This window comes from Cinclus cinclus, chromosome 5 (assembly GCF_963662255.1).
Source record: "Cinclus cinclus chromosome 5, bCinCin1.1, whole genome shotgun sequence".
NCBI lineage: Eukaryota > Metazoa > Chordata > Aves > Passeriformes > Cinclidae > Cinclus > Cinclus cinclus.
Genome location: NC_085050.1, coordinates 54,340,658 through 54,363,183, shown reverse-complemented (window position 1 = coordinate 54,363,183; position 22,526 = coordinate 54,340,658). Strand labels below are relative to the sequence as shown.

At 39.7% G+C, this 22,526-nt stretch overlaps 1 protein-coding gene across 4 annotated transcripts in view; it reads left to right on the top strand.

Annotated features, from left to right (window-relative positions):
- The window catches only part of PDLIM5 (PDZ and LIM domain 5), a 119,896-nt gene that overhangs the window by 37,745 nt on the left and 59,625 nt on the right, over window positions 1-22,526 (top strand). For 3 of the 4 annotated variants that reach the window (XM_062493004.1, XM_062493005.1, XM_062493008.1), the window contains exon 2: window positions 828-979. In XM_062493004.1, coding sequence (XP_062348988.1) covers window positions 828-979 — 152 coding nt within the window. Of the gene's footprint in view, window positions 1-827; window positions 981-22,526 lie in introns of all 4 variants that reach the window. The other variant, XM_062493007.1, reaches the window with a different exon arrangement.

The window sequence follows — 22,526 nt, the reverse complement described above, 5'->3', positions numbered from 1 at the left end:
TTTCTCTTTCTGCTCTTGGAAATGAGGGTAGTTGAAATGAAGTTGCATCAGGTGAAAAGATTGTTCAGTTGGGGCCAATAATGTGAACTTTACAGGGGTTTATGTGGCAATATTGTCTCATTCAAGCGGACCAAAGGCACTTGGTCTGAACTTTGGCAGTGACCTTGATCAAAGAGTCAGGCTTCTCAAGAGGCTTTTCTTATCCTGATTTGAATATAATGCAGGTCACTGGGGCCTGTAAACCTACTGAAAGCTAAAACAATGGCCTGCAACCATCCTGTTGGTCACGTTGAACTTTTGACTTTCTACTAGTTGCAGCTGGGGGAAAGTCAGCTTCACTGTTAAGTTTTCCCTGCACATGACCAGTATAAAATAAATGACAAATAAATGAAGAGATTTTTAAGTGGAAAATCTAGAATGGAAAAAGCTGGTTTACAGCCTTTCTCTCTCCTCTGGTGAGAAAAATTTCATGTATGAGGAGGAAGGTGGCTGGGTGCCTGTTCCTGCTTGTGTCTCTTCATTAATGTCCATAGCTTCCAGCCAGTAACATAGAAGTGAAATTTGATTTTTGAAAGACAGGCTATACTGTGTAATACTTTCCTGTTATTGAAGTGAAATAAGAATGAATACCTATAGGTATTCATATATATAGGTATTCATATATATATTCATATATAGGTATTGCAGCAATTTTCACAGGACTCAAAAAGGAGAAAAGATGTATTTTTTTTCCTTTCCATGAGACAGCCCTGTGAATAAAATGTTGTGATTTTGCATTCAACATAAATTGTCCAAGTTTCTCAGTTACCATTCTTATGATGTTTCAGCTTAATGATGGTGGCAAGGCAGCCCAAGCACATGTGGGGATTGGTGATGTGGTTCTCACCATTGATGGGATAAGCACGGATGGGATGACTCATCTAGAAGCACAGAACAAGATCAAGGCATGTACAGGCAATTTGAACATGACTCTGCAAAGGTAAGATAGCTTTTTCTTTATTTAAAGAGAATTGATTATCATCCTAACAGTGGTTTGGATGATAAAAAATGTGTAAGTGGTTTGGCAAAGTCCATGGAGTTAAATGGCAGTGATTGAAAGATATGCTGCCACAGCCTGCAATCTGTCTTGATTTACAGCATTTTAGAAAACTTATTAGATGTTAATTATGTGGCTTGACAAAGAGTTTTTCCGGCCTTGTGTCACCCATTCTATTTCCTCTTCCTTTTGAGTTTGTTTTGTTTAATTAATCTGTTTAAAATCAGATCTTATTAATGTTTTTTCTCCTTCCCCTGTTGACTGGGAGTACTTTTTGGGTCAAGTAGTGTACCACCATTCTTGCTGGATAACAGAATGATGGATTTAAGTAGTTAACACTTGAGTTAAATGGATGAAAATGCTTCTGCTGAGAGTCTGGGAGATGTTTCCACCATGTGATTTCCACCATGGTGATACCACTATGCCACTAAGCAGCAGCCTCCCTTTGCTAATTGAAGTGCCCACTATAGAATTTGCAGCCTGGCCCAGTCTCATTACTAAAACATAGAGTTTATTGAATCCCATCGTATCTCCGGTATAGCCTGGGTCTGTGTTTCAGGAGTTGTTGCAGGAAGGGAGCAGGATGCTCACATATGGGTTATTGAACCTGAAGTGGAATCAGCAGCAGCACAAGCAATAAATTCCTTCAATTCTCCAAAGTCTCCCAGGGCTAAACATTGTTTTTTGCTACATGACTGCTGTTTTGATTCAATTATGTGGGTAAACATTGGAGGAGATTGGCCTCTGAATCTGTCACATAGGGAAAAATATCTCTCCTTGTTTTCAAAGAAAACAGCAGCAGTTTTTGCCATGATTGCTGCTGCCTGCCTTCAGCAGTGCAAAGTTCCTTGATGAGCCTTGGTTGAGGTCCATAACATATCTCTTCACCAGTTACTGACTGGTTTTTATGGCAAATTATCCTTCCCTTAATGAAAGGACTGTGTCCTTCTGAGAGCTAATCAGTATTAGAATAGAAAGAGATGATGTGGTGGCAGCTCTGACAAACATCCATCTCCAAGGTGGTGGTGGTGCTTGTTCCCAGCCCTAAGTGATGTATATTTGAATGGTTGTGTGAGTGCTTTCTTCTCTAAGAGACTGCAGTTCAGCCCTGCTTGTTGTTTGTTGTTTTTCCCGTTGCCCTGTGCTTTGGTCCTTAGCTACCCTGACTAAGGGATTCACTTTGCTCAATCTGAATGAAGGAGTATCTTGTGGTGTGGTTCATGCCTAGGGCATCTCCCTGAGTGAAACTTGTAAAGGTGGCATTAAAAGTTTCTTGATGAAAGGCATGCATTATACCAGCTCATTAGAAGAACTACATGTTGTATCTAGTGTCATTTGCTTTTCTGACTCCCAAGGAAACTGTCAGGTCACTTAAAAATGCGCTTTCCAGGACCCACTGATTCACTGTAGCAGGCAGATGGGTTGGTCCACTTTCTTCTGTCACCATAATTGAATGGGCAGGGTTAATATCAGATACAGGAAAGTAATGGCAGGTGTGTCCCAGTCAGGTAATAACTTGTCTGATGCTGCTTCTGGTCTGAAAATCAAATTAATCATGAGTTAGCCTGATCCCCTGCTGTTCTCACCCTTCCTACCTAGTGTAGCATCTGACTCACCACAGCTGGCTACCTGACAGCTGAAGACTAAGTCAGGATCAGACTAACAGAGATCAAAGGAAATAGCCTTGGTCCTGGCATCTGGGGGTGCAACAGATGGCCTGTCTTGTGGCTCTGCTGCTTTGCAGTCTCATGGTTTTAGCTGTTTTGAATTCTGCCTGTATACCAAGAAACCAAAGGTGTAGACAGTGTTCTCCTGGTTCCTGTGCCCGTGAAAATTTCCTTGCTCTGCTGTTCAGCAGATCTGCTTTGGTTGTTTATTTGTTCTTTGTAGCCTGGAAGAAGATGCTTCTTGGAGTCAGGCTGACTGATGCAAACTGGAGATGCTGGCTGCCCATGGGAAGGGAGCTTGGGAGTGTAAACAGGGTGGCAAGATAAGCCATTTTAATATTGAGTGTTCTCCATAATTAGATTCTTCTGTTCCCACCTCTTCTCCCAAAAGGAAACACAAATAAATAAAATGTTTTAAACTGTTACTCTTCACATGCAAGATGGAGATACTGTCTATGTGAAGCAAAGATGGCCTTCAGAATATGGTTTGGGGTCATAGGGTAGGAAAATCTAAGACGTATTTTATTTTCCTATTACTGCTTTTATGTTTATCTTTTGTTTTTACACTTCTGAGATTTTATCTACTTTCACACAGCCTGCTGATAGCCGTAACTACAATGCAAGGATGTTGAGGCTACTTTTGAAAGAGTCCATCAGTTCTTAGATACTGCCCTTGTTTGCTGCTGCTTTAAAGGAATACAGTGATTAGATGGTTAGGAGTGTTACTTTGAGGATGTACTCCAGCAGCCTAGTTTGCACAGTGGTCAGGGCATGGCAACACTTGCCTTGTAAAAGCTGCAAAGGAAACTTCTTTAGTCTTGGCAAAGGCAAGAGAGGAAATTCTTTATTATCAGATTCCTTATTATAAATACTTTAACTTGATAGTTAACCTGTTTAGATTTTCACTTGGCTTCCTCTCTTCTTCATGTGCAAAGAATAAAATAGAAAAAATAAAATTAAGAGAAACTAAACAAAGGGCAAGAAGTAGCTTGTCTGGGAGGTTGGAAGGGATATTTAAAATACTGCCTTCAAAACCTTTACTTACAGATTTTAAGTAGTATATTTGTGTAGGCAGATATACATGTACCTCTTGTGGAAAATCAATTTACATGTTTTGTAACTTGTAGTTGAATGTTGGCAAAATATTTGAAGGGCAAATAAAAGCCTCCCTTTGTTCTGTCTAAGGCAATATCACAGCTTGGATTTTTAAACATGGAATTGTTGTGTGCCCTGGAAAAGAAGTGGAAGTGCAGCTGACACAATTACAGGTCCACATTGTTTAGATGTTGCTCAAATACAAATGGACAAAATTGTGCATTGCCAGCTCTGTGTGCAGCAGTAGGTGCTTAGCATTAGCATGTGTTGGCATGTGTTTTCAGGTGTATGGCTTTAAAATCAGTAAGTTCTGTAAACAAGTCTCGTTGTTTAGTATAAAAGTTATATATTTTTTTTCAGTTCTGAAATGAAGTTTGAATGTAAGCATGTTATTTGCTCATTGTTCATATTATATGACTGAAAAATACAGAGTGTGTTTTTCTTCTGTTCTTTTTATTTTGTAACTTGCTATTTTAGCTTCTGGATAGATCTCCTCCCCCCTTCAATTTTTGTTTCTATTCATCTCTCCCTGTCTGAGATCTTGCTCTTTTGCACCCCAATATTTTATTTTCATCTAAAACCATTCCAGTTTCCCATGAGGACAGATGGAAACCAGATGCTTGCCTTTTGGATATATTTTCAAGTTCAGTAACTTAGCATGGACTTTTATAAATAAATCTCCTGAGTTGCTGAACAGCTAAAAGCCACCACCTATTTTTAAAACATTATTTCTGGGGACAGTTTCTCCAGACATTTGCCTTAATGATTTTTTGTGAGTGAGAAGGATAAAGAATTGTGCATTTCTACAGATGAATGAGATCATGATGCCTGTAAAACTTCTGGGAAAAGTGTCAGCAATACAGAGATAGGAGTAAAACAGGAAAGATGGAAAGTCTTGGGCTTTGTTTTTCCTATAATGATACAGAACATATTTACCTCTCTATTTAGGAAAACAGATCTCCACTCGTATAGTTTGATTTGTAAGTGAATTTCTTTCACTCTGTCTATGAATTTATTAATTTAGGACAAAAGGCATTGAGATTGCTTGGCTTGGGAAGCAAAAGGAGGGTTCTCCAGATTGTTTACTCCTCTATTGCTGTATTGCAGTGCTTTTAGGGGGGGTGAAAGTTTTTCTGGGTGCAGTAAGCTGGCAGTGAGCAGTTACTGCAGTTCTGATTCCAGCTGTTCGGTGGAGGAGGAGAGCTCCTATAAAGCAGTGGATGAATTTCACTGATGGCCCTGGGTTTGTTGGCTTTTTTCTCCCTAAGCCTTTTTAAAGCATATGGGCTCTCAGAATGTCATAGGTGAGGCTGAGGCCTCCTGGGTATTTTTGATGTCCTACAGGACTCGGAGACAAAATTTGCATAAGCTATAGTAATGGCATGAGTTCTACAGTTGGTAAACTCAAAAGTTGTGACATTTGTTTTAGCTGCTGCCTGAGTATGAATCTTTATCATACTGTCCTCCCTTATCTTTTTGGTTTGTCTTTCAGGAAGCATGAAGTCTGGGCTTTTAGGGTAGCTTTAAGGGTAGCTGAAATTCTCATGATTTAAGATTGGGTAACAAGAAAAAAATGTTATAGATCATTTGAATTCTATTTTCTAAGGTAGTTTTTTCAAGTTAACCAATTTGGAAAGGGGTTTTGGCAGTAAGACTAGCTTAGTATGCTTTTTTCTTACTATTTTTTTGTTTAATTTACAGGTTTCTCTTTATATGATGGTTAAAACTCATGTTTCAGTTCTGAGTCATAGGTTCCTTGGGTGGGTATTTTGTTTCCCTAAACCATATATGGATGAGCTTGAAGAAAACTATGATAAGAATGCATTCTGAAGTCTTATTTTTCTCCTAACTTTAGTCATCATCATTTCCCTTATATAGGTATTTTAATTTTAGTTTGGTTCTTTAGTGATTTGCTGTTTTAGAAAAACAGAAGCTTCATTGTCCTATGCCAGTTGAACAGAGACAGTAAAGGTTGAAAGACACCACAGCTTCTGAGTAATTTTTTCAAAATCTGAAAACTTTTTTTTTTCTGTAATTCTTCTTGTAATACTAAATCTTGCATAACTTGTTTCAGGTATGTCAAAACTAAGTGCTGAATGATTAGGAAATAATTTTTTTAATTGAGAGAGTTGAGACAGAAAATTTACACAACTCAGTTGAGATACTATGGCTTGGAATATGTAAACAAACTGCATATTGGTAGTTCAAATACTATTCAAAACCTTTGTCAACTTATTCCCCAAGGCTAATTTGTTACTTTCAATACTTTTCAGTAATTATGCCTGAAAATAAACTAGGTGAAAAACAGTGCCTCCCAGACAGACATTCCCTTCTCTTGTTTAGCGGTGCAGTCAACTGAGTCGTCTTAAGTCCTGCTGTTTTATCTTGCTCTGAAATTGAGAACTTGAGTGATACTGGGTTAAAACACTGTCCAGAGAATTCAAAGGTAATGAATGGTGGGGGGTTTTTGTTTGTTTTTGTTTTGTTCTGGTTTGTTCTGGCTTTTGTGTTGGTTGTGGTTTTTTGTTCCCCCCCCCCCCCCCCAGAGGTCATTATATAAATCAATGCACTTGTTGGAAACAACATAGGAACCTTTTTCTCATAATTTAGGAGCTGAACAGGTTTAGGTAGCTAAGCCATACCTTTGAAAAGCCTGCCCATACACTAAATTAATGGAAGGGTCCTGCTCTTGCTTCCAGCTGAAATTGTCTTGTTGTACATAGCACTTTGCTGCTTGTCAGGTAGCAATTAGATGAACCACAAAACATGCTGCAGCTAAGTAAATCCAGCAAACTGAAGGCTTGCTTGGAAGTTCAAAGGAGAGTTGCTGGTATGAAAATGGAAGGTTGCAGGATAAAAAACAAGAGTTCAGTGACTTGTACAAGATGATGCCTATGTATCTGCCAGGAAAATGGGTGGGACTGAGGGCAAATTAAGCAACTGTAATAGCAGCCTTTTCTCACATTGTGTACCTTAGACTTTTTCTGGGAATCTTTAGAGCTGCAAAACATTTGTAAAGGCTATGCAGTTTCTTGAAGCTGCTGCAGTACCATGGGAACATAAATACAGTAGTAAATATAGATAATGGACAATGGCAAGTGCCAAAGGCAGATTGCTATTTACTGAAATAAAGATATTTCTTTCACATTTAAGTTTAAAGATTTTTTTTTCCACTTCTAATTTCAGGTATGTTTCCCTCTGGCCCCCATACAGTTAATACCACCTTAGAAAGTTGGAAATCAAGCAAAGGGAGGTTGAAGAAGAAACACTGAATGTGGGTTTTTTTTGGGTGTTTTTTTTTTTTTTTTTTTTTTTTTTTTTTGTTTTGTTTTTGTTTTATTTTTAGTTTGTTTGCTACCAGGGAAATGCACAATATCACCTCGGAGTTGCAGCAATTGCAGCCATTTTACCATTATGTTTTTGAGGTTTTGTCTATATAACTATATCATGATGAGTTAAACCAAAGACAGATTAGGGGGCTATTTAAAAACCTCACCTTCTTTTGTGTGAAAACGAGGAAGCCATCATCAAGAAAATGTCTCTCACAAGCTGAGAGCCTGTAATTTCAATTTGGAATAAATTTCAAATTCCTACCCTCATAGTCCAAGTCCTTGATGGAATAAATGTTGGTCAGGTTGCTTGGGAGAGTAGCTCATGTTATAATCAGCAGAACCTGGTAAGTATCTGGGCAGGAGCTAAGTCAGAGCATCACTATTTGTAGTGAGTGATTGTGGTGGAGATGTGCACCTGAGAGTCCCTCATGAAAATGGAGGCAAGTTAGTTTTGGATCCTAGAAGTTCCTGTCTCTTTGCAGTGGATGAAGTGGCAACTACGGGGCCTTTATCGGTCATCTTGCTTTTTTGCCTGTTAACCACTGAGAAACATCTGTGCCATTGCTTTATACGAGCTGTTGCACAGCACAGATATCTGATAAACACAGCAAAAAGTAATTCTGAATTTGACTTCTAGTTTGTTTCTTAAAAATACTGCTTGTTTTCAGATAGGGAAGTCAAGTTGGAGTTGTTTTTGGGGTCTTTTTGGTAATTTTGCTGACCCTATAGATGTTTCTTTTTAAAGCCTGAAACCATGCATGTCTTTCAGATGTTTTTGGATTAGCCTAAAAATCAGTGCTTATCACATGTTATTATTATACAGACTGCATTCTTTAATTCTTGTATTTAAGATCATTATGCCTTCCATTATAGTTCTTCTATAGGGATTAAACCACTCTGATATATACTGAGGCTTTTAGAAAACAAAGATTAAATTGTTAAAGCAAAAATATGCAGTGCAAAAAATGTGAGTTTTCAAAGTGGCTTTACACAAGCAGATAATTAAAAAGGTAATAGCTTTGGCTTGATGTTTAGGTGTACAGTGGTTTAGAAGCCTATTTTTACTCTGTTATAAAACTAAAGTAAATCCGTATTCTGGTTTAGATCTGACACAATTGATTTCTGTCTGTGAAGACAGGAACAGTGACGGTTTATTCACATATGTTTTTCCTGAAATGGCATAATTCAGTGGGAAGTATCTGGAAATTAGATAATCTTACTTGATCTTGGCACGTGCTAGATGGACAGTGTGCCTCAGCATGCAAGGTGAGGATGGGCTTACGGTGCTCTGCCTAATGGATGAAAGACATGATCATGATAAATGACTGCTTGTGATTTAGAATAACTTTCTGAAATACCAATAGCTTTGTCCTGTCTTACAGAATTAAAAGGCAAAAAACTGAGTTGAGGAGTATCTTTGTGGACAGCAGGGAATTGCTTAATGAACTCCACATTGTTTAGTTCAGATGTTCTTTCTGTTAAGCAAGAAGTCACATTTTAAGTGTTGGGGGTTGGTTTGTTCTTGTTTTTTTTCCCCTCTCTGTCTGGAATTTTTTCCCATTGACATGCTAAGATGGCTAGTAAGAGGGGGAGGCTCCCTGTCCCTTTTTTGGATTTTCTTAGGGCGGAAGGTGGGGGGAAGACCTCGAGAATCAGGAGTAGCTAAAGGAGACTTGGGGGCAGCTGCTCGCTCTCTTTGGCTCGTTTGGCTCTCGGAGGAGGACGGCCGCTGGAAAATCTCTCCCTGCCTTTCCAACACCGGGAGCTGCCTTTCCTCGGCTGTGGGACCCCGCACCCCCCTCCTCTCGTATGCCCTCCTACTTCAGCCTGCCACCTCCAAGCATCCTGCTGGAGCACCGGGACCGACAGTGCCCCGAGGATCCGTGAGCAGAGCCTCTCCTCCACCCTTCCCATGGGGACACAGCCTCCATCGCCCCCCGCGCTCCTGCAGCCACGTTGGGATCGCCGCATCTGTCCCTGCCCGCCGGGAGCTGCTGGCACTGACTGCCAGTCAGTGATGGGAACTGATGGGATGGGAACTGCACCGCAGGGGGAAGGAGTCCACAGCCAAAAGAACTGCTGCTGGGGTCCTGCTCTGTGTGTTGTTAATCTCGTTGTTGTTGTTGTGGTTGTTTTGTTTGTCTTGTTATACATACATATATATACATAGATATCTATATATCTATATCTATCTATCTATATATATATCAGTAAAGAACTGCTATTCCTATCCTCATATCTTTGCCTGAGAGCTCCCTTAATTCCAAAATTATACTAATTCAGAGGGAAGGCCCTGGTCTTCCCTAGCACACACCTGTCTTTTCAAAACCAAGACAGTAAGCTGAAATTTAATACAGAAAGCATCCAGGCTGAGGGAGGTCATGACTAGTGTTACTGTGAGTCTGACTGTTATTTAACAGCATTTTCCATCTTGCAAGTCCCTTTAAGTTAGTTTTGCTTTAAGTTGCTTCATATTCTGCATGTTGCAAAGCCTTTTCATTGCTGTTGAAGGGTAGAAGCACAGCACGAGATATGTGCTCAAACACCCCCACACTAAAGAGATCTTTTGTAACATAGATGCTTCTGAGGAGTAGATTGAATATATTTCCCAAATATTAAATATATGTGTTTTAGGAATGTAGGAGCACAGCAAAGCTAACCTTCATTATTGAAATCTAAAAAAATTTCTTGGAAACCACAGGAGTTAATTTACTGACTATCAGTATCTCTGTGATGCACAATAAAGCTTCTGCTCAAGAAATACCAGTGCCAACTTCCTACATGAAGGGGAAGGAGTCTCCACTGACAGTGCAATGTTAAGTCCACCTTTCTCTAGTGATTATATACCAGGTGCTTTGAGCTACACCACCATTGTCAAGAGCTGTTGTAGCTATACAAGTACAATCCAGGCACTTCTTACTTCTCATTATCTCTTCACAAAGGAGATGCTGAAAGGCGTGTTGATGTCTGGGGGTGAGGAGGAAGGGGCATTGGTTTGCAGTTCAGTTTGGGTTTGCTTTAGAAAAGGGCAGAAAAGGAGCTATGGAATAGTTCAGGTTTTGAAGACTGATAAGAAAGCAATGCTGTTTGCTTTTAGTGTGATTTCCTGGCTAAGTCCTGCTTTTTAGTTTTTCTGAGGAGAAGGTTCATAGCTGTGTTTCAGGAAGCTCTTTCAGTTACTGCTTTCCTCCCATTTATAAATAATCCCCGGGGGGGGGGAGTGCGGGTTTATTTTTTTTTTTCTTTAATGAGTTACAGAAAACCATCGGAAAAGTTATATTCTTAGGTTTTTGTTGTATTTTGTTTCATTTGAAGTGATTTTAATGCAATATTATTCTCCAGGAGGCCTTTGATGCAATTCTGGCTTTCATTTCCTTATTTTCTAATGGACTTCCGCGGTATTCATGGTGACAGTCACCAATATCCCATAAGCACTGCAGCATAATGCAGAAAAACATTTTTTTTGTTTCTGTAGTAATATTACCTGCTGTAGGCAGCAGCTGATTACAGGTATTTTAAAATGCTACTTGCAAAATGTTTTCCATTACTGATAGTACTATATCAGGTGGGTTTTGATTTGTCAGAACTGATGTAGTGGTTAAGCATAGGCTGGGCTTTAATGTTTGATTTCCTAAAACTAGCTATTTTCTCTTAAGCAGGTAACCTTTATCTGCCTTTCACATAGTCAGATCTGATCTTACTTGATAGCCATCGAGGCTCTGAGGGATTCAGAAGATACTAAGAAAAATAAAGTATCATGATGATAAATCAGGGATCACTATTACCAGCCATTATTGCTTAGTTACTTATGAAATAAAGTCTGTGTTCTTCCCTCAAATATTCTCTTGTTAAGAGCCCCATAGGCAAATGCTGCTTGTTGCAGTTCTTTTTAGCTTTTGTTGATTATGTAGATCTGCTTTCAACTGTTATATAATATTTTGGTTTTGGAATGCACATGGGTTCCATTTCCCAAAGTGAAGCTTCCTCCAAGGAAATAAAACTAGAGGAAAGGTGTGCACCTCAGTGTTCTGATGAAACACTGTAGAGTTCCACAGCCCAGTAAAATAGACCTGAGTTTTTCATCTTCTAATGCTGCAGTTAGTTCAGTATTAGAAGTGAAATCCAGCTTTGCCTGGTGATTGAATAACAAAGAGCTGTATATAAATTGGTGTGTTTTGCTTTTTTTATATCCCCACTGCCTCACATTTTGCAGCAGCAGGGTGTGTTTTGGCCTGACACTGAATAGGATGTGTTTTAAGTGGATGTGTTCTGGACTGAACACTCAGCCTGAAAAATAACCAGAGAATTAAAAACCATAGGGATTGCTTTGTCTGTGTATTATATTGGTGAACCTGTTAGTCTGGTATCCAGACCCACCGTGGCTACTTCTGATGATTCAGCGTGAGGGGGGAGTGAGAACTGAACCAAGCCTTGTAATGCCTGCATGGTGAGAACCTGGGTGCTTACGCAAGATGTGTGGGTTTGATTATCATAAACACTTGTAACTAATAATTAAACTGGGGTCTTATAGGCGTTGTTTCATCTGTCTATCAACATGACTCTCATCCCAGACAGGCTAACAACATCAGGATGGTAGTGCTGTATGTAGATAAAAAATACTTTCTCACACTGATTTTCCACCCCCCCCCACCCCAAATTGCACTTACACTGTGCACCAAAGTTGGAGGAATCCCCACTTTGACCTAATCCACAGTGAGTTGTTCAAGCAGAAAGTAAGACAGTTCTGTTTACGTATTTCTGTGCACCCTCTCTGCTTTTGGCAGGGCCTGCACCTTTGTCAACTTTGTGGTTTGAGACTAGAGACAGGAAGTCTTCAAGATTCATCTGACACTTCACTTTAATCACAGCTGAATCTTTATTCCCACCAGGAAAAAAAAAAAGGAAAAAAAAAAAAGGTCTTTTGTCTTTTTTGGTTGCTCATGTGCACATTCATTCATCATTTATGGAGATGCAGCAATTTCTGGCCTTGAAAGGACTTTGGCTCCCTGCTGGGGCAGAGGCTCAGAGGACATGCTTTCCTCCTGACCTCATGGTGCTGCTGGTGCAGTCCGGTGTTGCAGCCTCTGCCCAAGAAAGCACTCAGAAGGGAAAGTTTCCCTTCCTTCCTGTGATGACTAAGGAGGTTTTAAAGACCCTGGCTCAACTTCTTAAACTTGTGAGCTGCCCTTTTAACCTGATATATTTGTTTGGTGTTTGTGCCACAATGCTCCTCTGTCTTGCACCTGACCTGACAGCACTGGCTGCTGCTGGAGATGTCAGATCCTTATTCTCTCCCCGGCCCCGAGGCAACTAATCAATACAAAGGAAGTGTTCCTGGCAGTTTCAGGGAGCTCTGAGAAGTGGGAGTTGGGATGTTAAGACAAGAGGAGCAGGGAAGCAATTGTCTGTAAGAATATTATGTTTCAAAGAATTAGGGATCTTTCAAGTAAAGACCGTGTAACTTTTAGCAGCAGTAGCACATCTGCAGCACAGAGATGTTAGGGCTGGATCATTGCACAGAGTGAGATCTCTTCTGTGAGGTTAAGAGATGACAAAAGCTTGCCTTTGCTTCTGGTCCGTGGGAATTTACCAACAAAACAAGAAAACAAGAAAATTTATAGAGATGTAATGAAAAAAAAAGTTATTTCAATATCTCAAGAACACTTTAGGTAATAGTTTCTCCACTTAAAAATCTGGGCAGTTTTCCTCACTTGTTTAGATTCTCCAAATGGAACTCATGGATACAGTTAGGGACTTGTGACCACTTGAACCAGAACTGAACCTGGATTGATTTATTTGTTTGTTTTTACTTAGTGACATTTACTTATCTTATAAATAGAGTAAACTTTTCTTGTCCTTGCATATTTTCTTGGTTTAGGCTTAATTAGACTTGACGCTAACAGGGTTTGGTCCTGACTTTGTAAAACATTGGTAAATGTTAAGCTTTAGCTGTTTTCCAGCATTCCTGTGGCTGTTTTAGCTGAGCAGAGTTTATCTGTTAACATGAAATCTGCAAATCGTTTCAATATCTCTTACATTTAAATCCACAACAGATTTATATGCTTTCATATTTTGGAATCTTTGACATTCTTCCTAATGCCTTAAACATCTAAGTTTATGATGTCTGCTTAGTATTTTCTCCCATGTTTTTGGCAAGCCTCAATTTCCTCACATTTCTAACTCTTACCAAGATACAATTTGAATATAACTTGGAAAACCCCAACAAAACAAACAACAAAACCCCATGAAAATTTGATGTCATGTTTACTGAGGACAAAATCTTGCAAAATAAAATAAATGTGTAGTGAGAGAGGTTATAAGTGATTGTCTGAGAGGCACAAACTTTATTTAGAATCTATGTCAGCAGCTAAGACTGGTTTGAAGCAGACATTTGATGTTGCTTTCTGTTTGGAATAGTCTTCACCAAACAGTTAACTGGGTTTTCTGAGTGGCAATTATTTTTTTGGGGGGGGGGGGGGGGGAAAGTTGCTTCTTGGGCTTAGTCTATTGTTTCTGTTTAACCTGTGACAGATTACTACTCGTTAAGAGAGGCCATCTTGGCAAAAGGGAATGGATTATAGAAGTAATGTGAGTTTCCTTGTAGGGGGAAAGGACTTTTTAGCGCACAATGTCTTCTAGAGGGAAAATAACCAAACTAGAGTAGTCAGTCTTATTGACTGTATAGTACCCCTTTTAGCTCCTTAAGCTTCTATGCAAAAAATGGAATGTAATATACATTCTTAAAATGTATTACAGAGTTTAGGAAGCCAAAGTTTTAATGAGGACAGTGACTTCAGAGGTAACTAATGCTGCTCGATTGCTAACAGATTATTTTTCCTTTATATACAAAGTCCTTCCACATGAGCAGACCTGTAAGTCCCAGTGACACATGGAGTCACTAAATTATATGTACTGGGCTAAATATAATGCATAACAGGTTTTGCAAGTACAAAAAAAGTGTAATATTTTCCATTCATGGCCTCTCAAGTACTGAAATTTTTAAGTGAGCCTGCTGTCAGTACTGATCTTGGAGATGATTGGCCAGAAGACTTGCCAGTTATCTTCTTTCCAAGTCTTGGAAGGAAGGTGATGACTGGACAAGTCAGTCATTTTCCTCAAAAATCTTCTTAACTCATAAGTGACTGCTCCATTAGCCTGATAATTAAATGTGTGCTGGACTAATATTTTTGTATTGCATCTCTTGGAGCAGCCTATAAAGGAGCAATGTTGAATAACTTAATTATGTAGAGAGTATGGTTATGGGATCTTTTGCACTTGAATGAAGGGAGCTTACCTGGAGAAGAAAGCTCCTAGTGCAATTTGAGCAAGTTGGAGCAAGGGCAGATTGAAGTTTTACTTTGGCAGGGCTGCTAGACTCAAAGTGGCACAGTACTGTGGAACTTGGGATAAAATCAAGTTTCAGCATAACTCAGGTAAACAACACTTTCATTAAACAACAGCAACAACAAAGAAAAAAGAAGAAAAATCAATATTAAATCCCTGTTACCATATAGAGGGTATTTTGGTAGGAAATGGAACTAGGGAGAAAAGAATTAGATGTCTCAAGTAAGTGGCACTTCCTAGCCACTTGTGAAAAGCTGTTAGGTTGGATTTTATTTGGCATCCAGATAAATTTCAGAGTATCTTATGTCAGTAAAGTCCAAGTCACTTATTTCTTTACTTTAGTCAGAAAGAAATGATCCTTACATGAACCACTAAAGTTAGCTATTTTTGTGATTCACCATGTAGTTGTCACTTAGAAATCCTATGGTATGCAACACGTAGAGGTGAGTGGAGATAGCATGCCAGTGCTGAAATTAATGTTAATTCAAGGTTATTGTTGATAATTTTAAAGCTGGTGAGTGATGTGGGGGGAAGGTCAGGGAAATCATGAACTCCATGGTTTAATCTGGTAGATTTAGCTTGCTGGGAAGGATGGATTCATCATTTACATGTCTGTTTCTTTTTATACTACAAAGGACAAGCGTATTTTGGGATAAAATATGGTTATAAAGTTACGAATTCCTCTTGATGTGGAGGAAACGAAGCTTCTTTCTTTAATGAGAAGGGCTTAATCTGCTATGAAAGATAATGGAGCTTGAGGCACTTATCAGCCTTCATGGAAGTAACATACCACCGTGTAGGGCTGGACCTGAGCTGTTTCTACTATCAACAAGTAATTAGCAGACAGCACATTGTTGATCAAGATCTGACTAAAGGACACTGTGAAACTATTCCTTCTGCTTGCCTTTACTTTGCAGAAGAGAGATGAAAAAGGTTGTAAATTGTTTGCAGTTTTTTCTGAGAATGTCCTCTTAAGTCAAATTTTAATTTTAAAATTACACCTTTCATTTTGATAATTATTTTGATCACTACAGTTTTCTTAGCTGAGGTGGGTTTCTTTTTTGCCTCCCATACATTAGCACTAGAGAATGACTCTTTGTGATAATAGCTGCACACTGGGTGAGGCCAAAAGGAAGTATGAGGGTGAGCTGGAGTATTGCAAACATGAGATATTTACTCTTGACTACCCTCTTCATTGTATAATTCTCCCCAATGATTTTATTAATGAAAAATGTGAAGAATTCATCCGATTCTTCTCATGATGCACCATGTTCCTCCTGTTTGGTTTTGTACTTTTAAAACTCCATGGAAAACTTGTCTCATTATTAGTCACTGAATTACATTACCTCTTGACACTTTCAGCATTTTTTTACTGCCTATCAGTCTGAGTGGGGTTTGCTTGTTTGTGATGCTTTTCTTTGTTTGCTTTAAGTTGCTCTTCCTAAAGACAATCTGTCAGACATAGCTGTTACATGTGTGGGTAAGTAAAAGAGGAAATAAGAGATACAGAGCATGTCATTCATGGTCTAATGCTATTCCCTACTTTAGGTCGCTGTAAATTGCTAATGATCAGGCAGGGACGCAAAAGGGAACACTGGTAGAAATTTGTGGGAACTGACAAAAATGGGCAGGACCCAGGTGATCAGATTTCTGTGATGGTAGATATGAAAGTCTTTCAATGTGGGATTAGAGAGCTCTTGTAGTCAGTGTAGTCAGTTGTTTCAAACTCTCTGTGCTTCTTGGGCTGGTTGAGCCTGTAAGAAGGGCTTGAGTGAGGACCCACCCTGGTGAGAGATCTCCAGTAATTTGGCTTTGTGCTTGTGGCTGCTGGAGTGAAGATGACTATGGGATATCATCTATGGAGACTAGAGGGCGGCTGGCACTACTGTGTTGGTTTCCAAACCATGGTAACACAAGCTTTGTGTAAACACAGAGTATTTTTCAGGACTTTGTAGAAATGTTTCCTCATTTTTGCAAAAGAGTGCAGAAATCTTAAGTCCATCACAAGTCAGTGATTTATTTTTCTCCTTGTTTGGGGACGTTTCCTCTTGAAGATAGCAGTTGGCTGAGAAAAATTGTATTGGTCACTGGTCTGCTTAACATAAATGTGTTATTAAGAGATGTCTGTACAGTTGAGCTTTTCATCTTTGTCCATAGAGATCACTCAAGAAGTGCACTTTCCATGCCTAAAAATTCTTGTAGGAATCAGCTGAGACCCATGACTTTTTTTTCCGGTGAAGGAATGCCTTTAGGCAATAGAACATGAAATTGCACTTCTCCCCATGGCTTGCTAAGACAATATCTTTTAGTAAAGCAGCCTCCATATAAAAGTAATTTGCATGATCAAATTAGCCTCCAACTGTTTGTAACTAATGTTTTCTGCAGTCAGTGAGCCAATGCTTTCGAAGCTCTTATGTTTCAGGTAAATAATTAAGGTGTTCTCCTCATAACGGCTCTCAAATAGCAGATTTATTTTGTTAGCTTTGAAACAGTGTGTAGGTTCTTACATGTGATTGGTGGGCATTTGCTATTCATGCTCTCAAGTAAAACCCTTCTACCCATTTCTTGTTTAACCCGTTCAATACCTTTCTGAAAGTCAGGAGCTTGTTAGCTAGCATGTAAATTGTGATGCCATTAACCTTGCATATTTATTTTAAGCTGTGTCTGTTATTTAGTGAAATATGCTGCTGTCTATTTAGTGAAAGACTTAAAGAAACAATCTGAAGTTGGCCATAGTTTATCTTCACTTCTTAAAATAACACACATACCTCAGTGGCGTGATCTTTGGTGACATTTTAATTCTATTGGCACACTTTGAAATAGCCAGCTGGGACATCACAGGCAGACATCAGTTTTGAAGCCTTTTAGATACCATCTAAATGCCAAGCTTTTGAGTAGCAAAATGATGCATTTATATATAGATTAAACACACAGTAATCAGAAGTGCCTTGCAACACATGCCAGTAATTGTGAACAGCTGCATCAGAGCAATACAGCTGTTAAAACTCCTTCATGCCCCAGATTACATGTATTTGGTCCAAATTACTCATGGGGGGAATACAGAGAATAATTTGGGATGTATTAATTTGCTGCAACCAGTCCTTGATTATATTTTATTAAGAGAGTGTATGATATAAGGAGGCTCATAGACGTGTGAAAATCATCTAACACCATTCTTGCACAGCAAGCAAACACCACTGTAACCAAGTTGTATGGTACTTGTGTCTAATATGCTGCAGTGCTGCTGCCTCCCTTCAGGCTTTAGCTGGATCTGCAAAACACAGTGCTGTTACAGAAATACCTTATCATAGAATGTCTGGGCTTGGAAAGGATCTTAAAGATCTGGTTCCAAGCCCCCTCCCCTGGGCATGAACACCTGTCACCTAGACCAGGCTACTTGGAGCCCTATCCAACCTGGACTTGAACACTTCCAAGGGTGGGGCATCCACAACTTCTCTGGGTAGCCTATTCCAGTGCCTCACCACTCGGACAGTAAAGAATTTTTCCTGATATCCAGTCTAAAACTAGTCTCAGTTTAAGGCTGTTACCTTTCTGAACAGTTCCTCACAGTTTTTCTAGTAGGCTTCCTTCAGATATTGAAAGGCTGCAGTAAGGTCACTCTGGTCACTCCAGGTTGAATAACCCAATTCTCTTAGCCTTCCCTCATAGGAGAGATGCTCCATCCCTCTGATTGTCTTGGTCACCCTCCTCTGGACCCCGATCTATCATGCTCATGTCCTTCCTGTGCTGGGACCCCAGAGCTGATGCAGCACTGCAGGTGGGGTCTCACCTGAGCAGAGCAGAGGGGCAGAATCCCCTCCCTGGCCCTGCTGCCCACTCTGCTCTGGATGAAGCCCAGGACACAAGTGGCTTTCTGGGCTGTAGGCACACATTGCTGGGTCATGTCCAGCTTAACATGGGAGCAAACCAGTTACAAAATGGAGACAAGAATGCCAGGAGAGCTCTAGCCTCTGTGCTCATCCCAGTGTGCAGCTATAAAAACAATTTGTAGTAACAGCTAATGTTATTCTGTGCCTGTTGCTGAGACATGTTTTGTGCCAGTGAGTGTTTAAGGACTGGAACATGAAGAAATTCTTTCTCTGTGATGGAAACCAGTCCTGTCATTGTTGTTGTCATCATGCTGCCTTGTGTCTTGTTTTTCCCTCAGGGTTTTTATTAGAGGAAATTTTCAGCAGCCTCTGACTCAGCTGCAGAAAGTTATGTCCTACAAAGGAGACAAAGAGCAAAGCTGTCAAGGTCTCAAGCTAGGAAATACAAGGAAAGCCTGTATTGGTGTGGGGAGCTTTGCTTTGGAAGTCTAGTGTGCTTTGTATGCACTGTAATTTCCTCAGGAATGCGACAACATAGTCTGGTTTTCACTATGCTACTAATTTACAAAGACCCTGATTAAAAGCTTCCTGAGAATTGCATAACTGTACTGTTTGTAGTGCTTTGGGACACTGATGTTTTATTTTTGTTTCTTCTCTATACTAGTTATGTAAGAATAAGTGTTTTTAGAAAGAGCTCAGAAATTCAATGGAACAATGATTCTCTGCAAATATTAGGCAAAGCTTTCTTGCTGCTGCCCGAGTGTCCAGTGCTAGGGTTATGTCAGATGTCCATCGAATTCAACAGTTTAGTGATACTGCCAGAAAGAAAGTGAGCTTGAAGAAATTTGACCCGGGTCCAAAAGTCTTCTGATAAAAAAGTTTTTCAAGTCCTGTTGGTTTAATTGCCAGAACCTGAAGTAGCCTTGGGATTTTGCAGTTGTTCTGCAGTAATGCGTCAGCAGTGGTGCTTCCTGGCCAAGTCCAGATAAATGGAAAAGCTTGCATTTTGGAAAGTTTAAACAAGTCTTAAAAATATTACTCTCCTTACCTTTGAATTTGAATAGCATGTGAATATACTTGAGAGAGGTGCTTTTGTCCCCTTTTTTGGATAATGGGTGGTGGGGGATGTATTTGGTGCTATCTGGACTGTGGGACATGCTTGATGGCATTTACTTAAAATCTTCTGAAAATTAACCTAACACTGGGATAACAGGAACAACATTAAGAATGGGAAAGGAGTGATTTTTTTCATTGTTTTCTCTACTATGGGTTCTTTGTGGGTCAAAATCTGATAAAAGTATGGGTAGCTTACTTGACCTAAAGATGCCCAAGTTCATTTATCTCAGTCAACTGTGTAATCTCTGTCCTTTTTTCCTTCATAAACACTCATCTCATTATTTGGGTGCCATGTTACTTGTCTCTATTTACACTTTTGTTTTCCAAATGCAGACTATGCCCCACACCTGTTGCTTTCCTTTGAAAAACACATCTCTCCAACATGCATGGTTTATGATACTAACTTGCAGGCATTCTTTAATTATAAAAGGATATGTGGTGATCTGTCAAAGGACAGTTGTCTCTAAATGGATTAAAAGAAGCTTACATGGTTTAAATATGGGCTATGCCCTTCATATGCTGAAAATAGTTCAAGTTAGCTTGAACTGGCTACACAGTGTATTTAGTACCTATGCAGGTAACTGGTTATTTTCTTAAGCTCAGGTAGTTAATTTTGCACCTCTGTCTTACATGGGATGTAAAGAACAGGAAAAAGCCCCTTAGACAAATAAGTGAACTGACAAGTGTTGTTAGATAAACTGTTCCCAAGCTTCCGCTCACAGGAAAAAAATGAGGCACTGGTTAAATAAAACCTGTCCTCTGCCATGCAAGTTCTCAGCTGTTGACAATCAAAATTTTAGTGTCCTAACTCATCAACTCTTCCTACCTTCCTCTAGTAAACAGTAAAATGGGAATAAATTAATAATTGTCTGTTTGGAAAATAAATGTCTTCCTGAAAGATAGAGATAGCGTGATGGAAGCCTAACAGCATGAGAAAGATGGGGTGTTTGGTAATGCTGGGAAAAGCAGGATGGTTTTTAGGTATAAAGTATTTTCTAGAGATCTGAAAAACTGCTGAAGACAAATTGAGTAACACCACTGTGAGTTAACCTAGGTATGTATCTGTGGCACCACCTAATATAAAAAGTAAGTGGTAGATGCAGAGTTGAGTGTCCAAGTAAGAGCTGAATTTCACAGCTGCACTGTTTTAAGGGCTTTTTTTCCACACAACTTTTTTGAATAATTACTGCCTTTGAAAAATTCCAGGATATTGTCAGTAGAAAGTCATGTCTGTGGCACAAAACCCTATGAGGTAATACAAACACATACTGTGCCTGTCAAATATTGCTCACTTTGGCTATGAGGCGAGACAAAAGTAATGTTTGCAGGATTGTGATAGATCTCAACAGGCTTTGTGACCATCAAATGTTTTCCATCAGTGATTAGTTGCCCACAAAAGCAGCTTAATTGCTTCATATGCTGTAAGTGTACTGTGACTGTTACCCCCTAAGTATTTTGAGCTGAGAAGGATGAAACATATTCTTTTTAAAAAACTAGATGTTGGGAAAGGAAAGCTTCATGGTTAGCTGGATCAGTTGGAGTCGATGGACTTATTAATTTTTCTCTTCTTGCGTAGTTGTTGCAAACAGCAGAAGAATTACAGGACTTTGCTTTGTGCACCTTCACTTAATAATTGGTTCTTTGGCCAATTTATTGACTACAGGAATGCTGCTAAAGGTCTCTGCTGCTTTCCAATATTTCTTGCTTAGCTTTTGCAGAAAACAAAATAATTTCCAGCTGCAGCTCATAGAGTGACAGTTGATCTTTGACTTTTCTTTCCCTCGAAGGCATGGTGAGACCTGTTTGCCAGGTTAACTTGAGGTCTTGATGCAGTTGAAAGAAAAGGAAAATATTAAGAAAATTGCCCAAACTGAAGTTGTTAGATTTCTAGAAGTATCCTAGACAGCCATGTTGAGACATAAATAGCTTTTATTAGCATGTTAGACCTGTAATACATGCTACTAACCCAGTGACGTTAAATATATAACCATATAAACAATACATGGAAATGATAAAGTGCAATAAAAGCAAGGGTCTGTAGTGGTAAAGTTAACAGCTTCTTGGAAGTGTGTGCTCATTAAATTGATACAGTAATAATTCTGGCATGTGGTTTATAGTGCTTCAGCTCTGATACCTGCAGTCGGTGCCACCTGTCATGGTTTTCCCTTTGGGGAGGGCCTGTGGGAGCCCCCCAAACATCTCCTTGCAATGAGGACTTGTTCAGGTATGTGCTGGCTGCAGAGTTCCTGTGGTGAAAGGGCCCCTGGCAGCCTTTGTGGCACTTTGCCAGTCAGGTCCTGTGCTTGTGCACCTCGAGGATGAGTATTCATCCCTTGCTGCTGGGGTGACATGGGAGGGAAGAGAGGTGTGTCTGAGAGGCTGAGTGGGAAAGAAAATTGGCTGGTTTGTTGGTGCATCCCACTGAGAAGTCAGACAAAAGCTTAATGACATTTCCTATTAATGGGAAATAATTGAACCTGTAGCATGTCCTATTAGAACCAACACGAGTTTATCCTTTTAAATAGATTGATCGTCATGTTTCTTTATTGGTGACTACCGCTATGTCCCTGGCTTTTCTGGTGTGGTCCCAGGCTCAGTGATTTTCCTGACAGCCATGCAGCTGTGCTAGGGCTCTCCACATGTTCCCATATTGTAGCTGGGATGATGGCATAGCTTGAAACACCACAGATGGAAGTTTGGAAGCTGAATTATTAGCTTGCTCATATTTCTCCTCGTTTCACCTGAAGTCAGTAAGAAGCTGGAGGTGTTAGGGCAGCTGGGGTTTTGCCAGACTTTGGGACGGTACTTCTGGAGTCTGGGTGGGTGACACCACTTCCCACGCTGGTGAACTAGTGAAGGAGAGAGCTCTTCTTCACTGTTTCTGCCTGACACCTCAGAAGCAGTTTTCATCCCATTTGGTTAACTACACTCGTACTGGCCTTCTCAGACTTACTGGAAGTAATGAATGGGTGAACTGCTTTGTAGAAGAGAGGTGTGTTTAACTCCAAGAAGAAGTAAAATATAATCTAATGGTTCTCTAAATTACCAGATTCTTCATTTGAGAAAAAATGCTTATTCCCACACACATGCTTAAAGGAAAAAAAAC